The 9,875-nt window shown below is 41.3% G+C and overlaps 1 protein-coding gene across 1 annotated transcript; it reads right to left on the bottom strand.

The window, feature by feature from the left end:
- Nucleotides 1-2,027: 2,027 nt before the first annotated feature.
- Nucleotides 2,028-4,544, bottom strand: LOC101481222 (beta-1,3-galactosyl-O-glycosyl-glycoprotein beta-1,6-N-acetylglucosaminyltransferase-like). Its single transcript, XM_004544733.3, has 3 exons — nt 4,435-4,544; nt 3,718-4,122; nt 2,028-3,598 (listed from the first exon to the last, which is right to left on the bottom strand). Exons 1-3 carry the CDS (start codon nt 4,450-4,452, stop codon nt 3,113-3,115), a joined length of 909 nt encoding a protein of 302 aa, XP_004544790.3. The 5' UTR covers nt 4,453-4,544; the 3' UTR covers nt 2,028-3,112.
- Nucleotides 4,545-9,875: the final 5,331 nt, after the last annotated feature.

The raw sequence follows: 9,875 nt of genomic DNA, 5'->3' as shown, positions 1-9,875 counted from the left end.
ACTTAACTCACAAACTAAACTAATTACAAAGACACAGGAGGGTAGGTTTATAGTGGTTTGGCCAAACCATTTACACACAAAAGGGGGAAACAAAAACACAAACTAATACTAAGCACAGAACAACATAAGTAAACCTAAAAAAAAACCCTGTTTCTGATAGAACATGGTCGGTCCTGCTGAGCAGGCATTTTGTTCTCATCCTCAGCCACGCCTTTTGCCCTAGACAGGAAACAGCCACCGCCCCAAACCAGGTAACTCAGAGAAAGAGAAACATAATTAATATAACAGAAAACATTTTTAGAAAAACCACACAATGCTATTATGTGTGCGCCTCATAATATCAATGTTAGGTTTAAATAAAATGATTAATGAATTATATTAATGAAATAACTGCAAACGAAACTAATAAAGTGAACAAATGGACTTGATGATTTAGCTGATTTAAAAAAGGTTTCATATATTTTAATGTTCTTTGAAAATCAAGATGTAGGCCTGTGTTTCTGAGCTGATGAACAACAATTTTTCAATAGATATATGGTCCTCACAGGACAGCCACTAAATTTTATGTGCAATTAAATTGAAAATTTTATGTGTGGTGAGGTGTAGTAATATTATTGTAGCATTCTTCATGCAGGAAGGAGTGCAGGAAAGTAAAGACGTCCACGTAGAGTACAGACAGACAGCAAAAATGGCTTGTTTTAAAAATGTTATCTTGTTAAACAGGGAAATGAAGGATGAAGGAGTGTTTGTTAGTGTGCATATTGTCATCTCTGCTTGCCTTTCTGTAAAAGACCGCATAACACCACTTCTTATCTATTCTCTTGTTTAAGTGTCAAATATTGACTCATTTTAGAAAAACTGTTACACCCCATGTACTGCAGTACCTTGCTTTGATCTTGAATTCTCACCTTGTTTTTCTTTTTGTCAATTAATCCTGTTTTTTTCCCACATCTACTGACAGTATAGTGCCTCACTTACTTTTGCTCTCCACACAGAATTGCAGGAAAGAGCACCAAAGTAAGTGATATGTAAGTATTCCACTGCTTCCATTTAATAGAGTAAAGCTGCTCCCATTTCAAACCAGGAAATGTTTGTCCACATTAGAAGAAGAAGAAGAAGAAGAAGGAGGAGGAAAAAGAAAATGTGTTTGTTCCAGTCAAACAGGATGCCAACATGAGAAGTAGTTCATCTGTGATGATGATGATGATGATGATGTAATAGTAGAACCCAAGATATTTAATGGTAATGTTAAACAGCTTTACATAACCTTTCCAGACTATACAACATCCAAACACAACAGATTAGCCTTCTGTATTTTGATTAAATGTCATATTTATTGCTGACCTGCTATATAAAACGTACTTTTTTTCAAAGTTTTGAATTTGACATCTCATTCACCAAATATTTCTTTGACATGGTGAAAATCAGTTTAAGTCAAACAGTCTGTAAATAAGTCACACCCATGCGACAATGTTTTACTGTGAATAAATCTCATTCATTTCTTTTCCTTCTTTATTTCCCTCTCACAAGGGGACCTCAGCTGTGTTGTAAGTTATTTGGCTGCTGCCTTTCTTCTTTTCTCCCTGAAGAGAAAAAAATAGAAAAATCCAATTCAGATCTGAGCGTGTTGAATATACAGTAATACTATGGTTGTGTTGCAGAGACTGTGGTGTGCTTAAGGAAAACGCTTTATACTGTAATACAGTACTCTCAGCACTTGATTATGTTCCACGTTTGTTTTCTTTTACTTCATCTTTTATTTCAACCATGCAGCTCAGATTGTCTTGTTATTGGCTTGTACCAAACATGTGTTAACAACAAATATGTATTGATAATTAACTCTGGGTTATTATAATAGCGCATTTTCAAAAGCCACAGTGATGCTCTTGAGTAGTACCACCATCCCATCTAAAAAACAACAAAAATGAGCAGAAGGCACAGTAAGCTTACAGGAGATGTAATTTACTTTAAAGAAATTTATTGAATAATTTTTAAATTAAATTATGTCACCTGATGCCACTTACTAATTAAAATTCAATATAGATGAAGTATTTGTCTTTATACATGTAATACAGAAATTAAAAAACAAAATAAATTCAGTATGTTATTTGGTGATGTTTTTTGTTATATTAATTCTTGTGTGCTGTCTTACATTTGTGTTTGAACATCCAAATACTTTGACGACACCAGCTGAAATTATGAAGGTGTGGGTCACTCATATACAGCAATGTTTCACATTATGTTGCACTCCCTAACCCTCAGTCAATATTTATATTAAGTGTTTACAGTGTTGTCACCCCTTATGTCACTGTAAGAATAAAGTAGCAGAGTTGTATTGTTCTGTAACAGAAGTTGTTTGTAATGCTTTTAGTTTGAAATTACTCTGACACGCACACCCAAAATCAGGGAAGTGTGCTAGTACTGAACATATGTGCGTGCGTGTGTGTGTGTGTATGCATGCATGAATGCAAGACAGTTATTCTTACTGTGTCTATTATTTAGAGAGTTAGGTTAGATCATATCACTTTTATTTATTTGTACATCTTTCTTTATGGCGTACATGGTATTCATTCTCAATCTCTGTCTCTGTCTCCTTCCTTTCACACCCTAATCAGACGTAGCTGTTGGCCACTCCTTCCTAAGGCTGTTTCTTCCTGTTAAAAATGTTGCCATGAGCTCACTCTTAGGCTGTCATCTGATTGTTGGGGTTGTTTCTATAATATTGGCAACCGTTATTGTGATTTAAGGTCATGTAAATAAAATTGAATTTACAGAATATTTCGAAACTAATAATATTTCGTATTTGTATCTATGCAAGCCACAAGGAGTTTTTCCATTGGGTTATGAAACTTTCACACGCCATGCTAGATTAGTAACGTTTGTCTGCTGAAATATAAACATAGGTAATGGTAATTAAATTTTTAATAAACATTAAAAAACGTGCAGAGTTTAAAAAAAAACCTATAATGAAATTAATATTTTACGTACATCCTCAACTTTCATAACACATCTATCTCCACATGACAATTATGATCCAATGCTATCCAAGAATGTGTTTATAGTTTTAGTATCTAATAGAATTGTCATTTATAATAGATAATTAACACTTCACCTAAACTAACTCAGTCAGTGCCTTGTGTCTCAGATATTTCTCCAAGCAGTAGATAGCAATGGGATCTCTGTCTGTATCAAACTTATTGGCAAAAAGGTGATGCTGTTCAATCAACCACTGCAGGTCTCCAGCACCATACACACATATTGATCTGACATGATGGCCTTTACATTCTGGGTATGCTGCTTGCAGAGAACCCTCTGACCCCTCGTGCCACTGCCACTTCACGATCCGTGCAATTGCATTAATGTCTGTCATGTCAAATTTAGAGTTGGGCCATGTTGAACCAGGAACACCAGGCATTCGTTGTATTGTTGCCCACAGAAACTCATCAGGACTGTAGGTGTCTTTGGCCCACTCAATGAGGGCCTGTATTCGCTTGTCTTCCAACACACTGCGAATGTAACCTCGGTTGACCACAATGTAGGCATTTCCTGATAGTATAGGGAGATTGAAGGGAGCTGGATCCTTTGTTTTTCCTATTGGCTGGGACAATTGAAAAGTTAACATGATGGGGAGTCAGTCTGAGTTGAAGGTTTTTAGAATAGCAAAGAGAATTGATAATAGCTACATCATACATTATAAAAAATATCCAAAAGAAGTACCTGGATTTGTCCATCAACTACTTGGTAAACATTCATCACCCTCTTCTTCTTTCCTTGAGGCATTTCTTCAGACTCCAAACTGTTACCTCCTTTCAGTGAACGCAAAGCTTGCACAATTTCCAAGTTAGTTTTTAGAGGGAAATCCTGACCACAGAGGTTGATGAAGTATTTCCATGTTGTACTGGTGTTATAGAGATCAGCCATGCAGTTAAGATCAGCCTGTACACGTGTCCATCCAGCGTAGACCACATCCACAGTCTTGCTGACCATGAACACATTTGGGAAACAGGAAGTAATGGCATTGATGGCAATAAAGACTGAGGCCGGTGCTTTTTTGTCCACATGGACACAATAAATATTTTGAGGTGCGTAGATAGCTCGCAGTAGTCGCTCAAAGTTCTGCACCTAAAGATAAAACACTTTAGTTCTCTTTGAGAAATGTTTTTGCCTGGTTGGTTTATTGAACGCTTTAACGGTTATTTAATGAATGATCAAAACTAAAGCAGAAATGTGACATATCCATTATAATATGAAATTATAAAACACCAAGATCACCAGTGTGACAAATAAACAGTTTAATCCGATTGGGTGAATCTGTTATTCAAGTTGCATATACAGTATATATATATATGTATATGTAATCTAATAAAGATGTTAAGCATTATGAATTTTATCAATTCCCAATTTGACCACTGCAAAATTAGAGAAAAAACATACCTTGTGATGTACAACCATTGAGTAAGCTAGCGGAAACTCCTCTTCTTCCTTGCTTAATGGGAATGTTATGTATTTCCTGCTTGTTTGGAATTTCCTGTAAATTCACAGTTTTTAAGAAGTAATGTTGTTTTGGAAGGCCATGTATTTAAATCATGACTAAGAGTTAAAGAGTTACAGAAAGCTCCCATTTAGAGCAACAAACCTGCAGTTTTGGGTTGCATTAATATAATACTCATCAGAGATCTGAATAATCTTCTGGAAGTCTTTGGTGATGGTCAGTAATTTTGCTTTCAGCAATGCCTCCTTCTCTCCCTGCAGGATCGCTGAGCAGTTGCAAACTTTCTCTGGGCTCTCATCAATATTGGTGTACTCTTGCCATTGATACCTGAGAATGTAGGCAGTACGTCTACCTCTTTTCAGTGGAATAAGTAGTGAAAGCATCCATAGTGATCCCAGTACAGCGATGAACTGTAATAATTGTAGCCGCCAGCCTCGTTTTAGGAACCACATTATTTACAATAAGAGGAGAATCTGAAATACAACAATATTAAAGTGTGTGAGAGCTGCAAAAAATGTCAGACAGACATCTATGAAATCATAAAATAAATATAATGATTAATGTTTGCTAATATGTTGATATGTTGATAAGAATTTATGATAAGGGGCAGATCAGTCCATCCATTATGACAACCTGGAACGAAGAGATGAAATTAAGATAGATAGCATCCAAATGAAATACACTTCAACTTACAACAATAAAAAAAATGTATTTTAGCTTTTTAAAAGTTGTTTGTGTTTTGTGTGGGAGCAAAATATGAGCTCTAAGATATTTTTCCTTTTCCTTTATTTATTTATTTATTTATTTTTTGCCTGTCCCGTTTGGCTCTTTTGCCATCAGAATTATTGTCTAAAGGCAAAGAAAGATGCCCAATGGATTTACTTTACCAAATTGACCATCCCAGCCTTGCCATAATGGTCCATTTGATTCACCTTTTATTGTTTATTTTATTTTCACTTGCTGAATACGGGACAGACTTGACTGGAGGAAAGAAGGGGAGAAAGAAAGAGGGAAAGAGAAACAGCTGAGAAGAGGGACGGGGGAGAAGGGCAAAAAACAAAAACAAACAGAACGGGCAGAAAAAAAAAAGAAAAAGAAAATGCATCTATCGATCACCTGGATCACCTGTTGAGAAAGAAAAAAGAAAACAAGCAGAAGAGAACAAGAGTAATAGAATAAACAACATCACAATGATATATGGGAATATGACAGTAAATACTAAATATTAAACATTATTGTGCAGCACATAAGATCAACAGAAAACACTGTGTGGTTTGAGGTAGGAGCCAAAAAGGGTGTAGTTTGTGGGTGTGATCACCCGTGTGTACACCTGTGAGCATGGACGCGCTTGTTTTTTTTAAAAGGTTCCTTCATGTAATGATCTGCTAGAGGGTGTGGGGGGGCCACAGCCCCGTCCTCCAGGGCATGAAGCAGGTATGGAGGAGATCAAAACTCCAGACATCCAGAGGCCCCCAGAACACAAGAGACCAAGGAAGACCAACAGAGGGGCAGCCGCACCACTGTCCCAGAAAGAGCTGAGGAGAGTCCCAGATGAGGGTTCACTCAGCAGCCGCGGAGCAGAAGCCAGGGGGGGTTGCAGTGACGCGCCCGTGAGCTCCGCCGGCAGCCAGCAGCGCCTGAGTGACCGAGCCCCAGGCCGAGAGGCCGGGGGCACCCCACCTCCGAAGTGGCCCGAGCGAGCCCCAGGCTCCAGGCCCCGATAAGCGGCCACCAAGGAGTGAGCGGGTGTGTACCTGGATGCCCATCCCCAGACACAAAGAACCACCAACGCACCGATGTCTGAGGGAGTCCGCCACTGGCAGGGGAAGTGGTGGTGGGTGGAGATAGACCTCCAAACCTTGGAGGGCCTGAGATGTCCCCGGAGAGGTGGCGCCTGACACCCAACCTGACATATAGACACAGACATACAGGCACACACAGACACAAACATCCATTCCCACCCTCATGCTCTCATATGCACTTACTCCACACTCAACCAACGTGGAGACAGACATAAAGAGACGCTGTACACACAATCACACTCCCCAAGCGTACTCTACGAACCGGGTCTAGGTACCCTTGCCCCTGGAGGGGGGAACTGCACCCAGACCCAGGTGGTGTTACCCTTTTCCCTGCGGTGGGGAGAGGCAGACCGCCCCGACTCCGCAGCAGCAGGGAGGCCCCACACTCCAGACCGCAGTCGGACGGCCAACTCCTCCTCCTAGCCTCCCCGCTCCAGCAGGCCGCAGAGAATGGGGGTGGGAGAAGACTCCAAACCTCCCTCCACCCGCTCATTGTAGTGTTGATGCATGTGTGTTCTAAGGTGCATTTAAAACCCAGGAGGGCATGGAGCTACCTGCCAGAGAGCAGCAGGTAAGCGCATAGTCCCTCCTGCTAGCCCTCAATGTCTACGTGTATTTAAAATTGAGGGGTGGGCAACAACGCCAGGGGTGAGGTGTACACCCTGATGGTCTTTTGGAGTCCGTGTAGCGTGCCCACCCCCAAGATCATGTATGTATGTGTAATGAGAGTGAGTAATGTGAATGTCTAAGTTGTGGGATAAAATTGAGGTAGAGGCAGCCAGAAGGGGACAGAGGGGGGAGGGGGGGGGGGGGGGGGGGGTAGCCTCCTCTGCACCCTGGTGACACACCCCTACTCCAAGGCCCTGCATGTGTGGGTGGTTGTGGTGGAGCGGGAAGAGGGAGGCAGCTGGAGATGGGGAGGGAAGGAAGGGAGGGGCAAGTGACCCCTCCCTGGGGCCAGCTCCCCCGCTGACCCCAGTAGGCACCCCCATACTCCGTGACCCGCCAGGGAAAGGGGGCCCAGGCCCATCCAGACCAGGGCCCAGTGCAGCAGCGCCTCCCGGCCCCACAGAACCCGGGACAGTCCACCCAACCCCACCACAGAGAAAACTGCACCCACCCCACCATCCACTCATCTTCCACACTACATAGGACAATAGACACCCAGGCTGAGATCTTCCTCCACCTCTCCTGTATCTCCCCTTCCTGCAGAGAGAGTTCCTGAGAAGAGGAAAGCTCCTGCAAGATGTGACAATCTCCCCCACCAGTTGAAGAGCCCCCCAGGTGGCTCGACGCACCGGCGGCACCCTGCGCCAGGGCTGGGCCCCCATGCACCCACCCGCCCACAACCCCGGCAACACACCAACCAGGACCCAAGCCCCCGAGGCCCGGCCAGGGCCCCAGCCCAGAGACGGAGCGCCCCCAGAACCTCAAGCCCATCCCGGACCCACCCAGGGGCAGCCAGGCTACCAGGTCAGTAACCCACGTCCGTCAGCACAGACCCTCCCCTAGCCCCGCTGCACGCAGCCACGAGGAAACAGTCACCTGAGAGCCAACAGAGCCCCTAACCGGACATGACCGCTACCCCGGGTTGAGCCCCCCAAGGAAGATGCCTCCGGGGAACCCCCCGACGCCCTAGGCCTGTCCCTACCCCCACACCAATCACAACAGTGAAGGCGGGACCAAACTAAGACCCCTCCACCCCCACTAGGTGATGGAGCTGATCAAAGGAGCCCAGAGCAATTGATCTGATGTGGTGGCAGAGGCTGTATCAAGACTAATGTAATCTAATAGATAATTTCTATATTGGTTAGAATTAAGATTATTTTTATGTTTCCAGTTCATGAGGACTGTTTTCTTGGCTATGCATAGGGCAGTGAAAACCATATGGGCGATATTCTTTTCTGAAGTGACATTATCTAAGCTGCCCAACAAACACACTAAGGGGGAAGTTGGAATGTTACATTTCAGACACTTTGATAAGTCTTCACATATTTCGCGCCAAAACTTCTGAACTGGTGGACAGAACCAAAGAGCGTGGATATAATTGTCCGGTAAATTGGTTTGGCAGTGTGAGCAGTTGTTGGTAGACGTAAAGCCCATCTTGAACATCCGATGACCTGTATAGTGCACTCTATGTAATATTTTGTATTGAATTAATTGAAGACTGGGATTTCTAATTAGATGAAAGGTTTTTAAGCAAATCTGAGACCAGAAGTTTAGGTCTAAGTTAACTGATAAATCCGCTTCCCATTTTGCAATAGGAAGTGATATTGATTCATCTGTTTTAGAAAGCATTCTGTATATTTTGGATAGTAATTTGGGGGTTTTAAGAGTAAGAAATTGAACCACACTTGGTGGTTGAGCTCTAATATGAGCTCTAAGATGTTTTTCCTACAGAAAGTCAGTGAGCAGCTTTCTTTCCCTTTTTCGAGCATTTGTGAAGTATTAAATAGAACTGTATGTTTTATTTTCACCTAACATATCCTTTTTGAATTTCGTAACACAAAATAGCAAAAATGCTAAACTTTGTTCTGCAACTACATTCTATTCACTATTTTACTAACATTTCTGCAACCAGAAATGACTCAGAGGAAAAAGATATGCCACGTATTCTATTTCAGATAAACATTTTGGTTTTTTAAATATTTTCTACTATTTGTAGATAAAAGTGTTCATCATTTCTTCTTTCTTTTCTCTTCTTTCTTCTTCTAGTATAGGCCTGTAAAACTAAGCTTTTCCCCCATTCGCTTCTTTTTATATGCTTCCCTCGGGGTCAGTTTCTGAAAGGCATAATATCTGCTTTCATTGCTGTGCAGATGACTACTGATATATTTACCTATGCAAATCAACACCTATGCTTCTATTCAGGCACTGGTGAACTTTCTTAGAGATATACAATCATAATTAGACGTAAACTGGCTAAATCTGAACTAATCAGCCATCAGCAGCAGCTCTCCTCTTGACAGGAAAGAAATGGTGTGATTACATTAGAAAATGTTTTTACTTGTTTTAAAGAGTATCAAAAACTCTGGACTCCTGTCAGAGCACTTACCGTAGGTTTGCAAAGCAGAAGATTTAGTTAATGTTATGTATAGTTTATTTTTGTACATCCTGTACAGCACTTCGTTTAACTAAGGCTGTTTAAAGTTGTTTAAAATGTCCTTGACTTGACTTAAATGTAAATTCTTCTTTTAGTTTATTTTCAAAACTAAATCTGTGAGCTGATATTCAACATTTCCATTTTAAAAGTTTGATAAAAGTGTATTTAATTTAATCTGGAGCAATACTGAAAAATCTTGGATTTAGAACAACAACTAACATTAAACTTTAAATTCAATAGTTTTAGGCAACATACAAAAGGAAAAGGAAAATGGGGAATACTTCCTACCTGGGATTTTTCTTGTCACAGACAATCCTTTTTATGTTATATTTATAGTTTGCTCTAGCACTCCTTCTAAGTTTTCCCATGTGTCAAGCGTGCCTGGCACCTTTTTGTTCTTCAGGTCTAAAAGGAGCCTACAGGTGAGACACCTGCCAACTGAAGACTTCCTGTCAGCCTTTTTCAGAGTAAAAATGTT

Source organism: Maylandia zebra, linkage group LG12 (assembly GCF_041146795.1).
Source record: "Maylandia zebra isolate NMK-2024a linkage group LG12, Mzebra_GT3a, whole genome shotgun sequence".
NCBI lineage: Eukaryota > Metazoa > Chordata > Actinopteri > Cichliformes > Cichlidae > Maylandia > Maylandia zebra.
The sequence above is the reverse complement of the archived record's forward strand: the minus strand, read 5'-3'. Positions and strand labels throughout refer to the sequence as shown.

What these genes read in the sequence shown, in the direction of transcription:
- LOC101481222 (XM_004544733.3), bottom strand. An exon ending in TAGTTGATGGACAAATCCAG is followed by an intron (nt 3,599 to 3,717) that starts GTACTTCTTTTG and finishes CAATTGTCCCAG; the next exon opens with CCAATAGGAAAAACAAAGGA.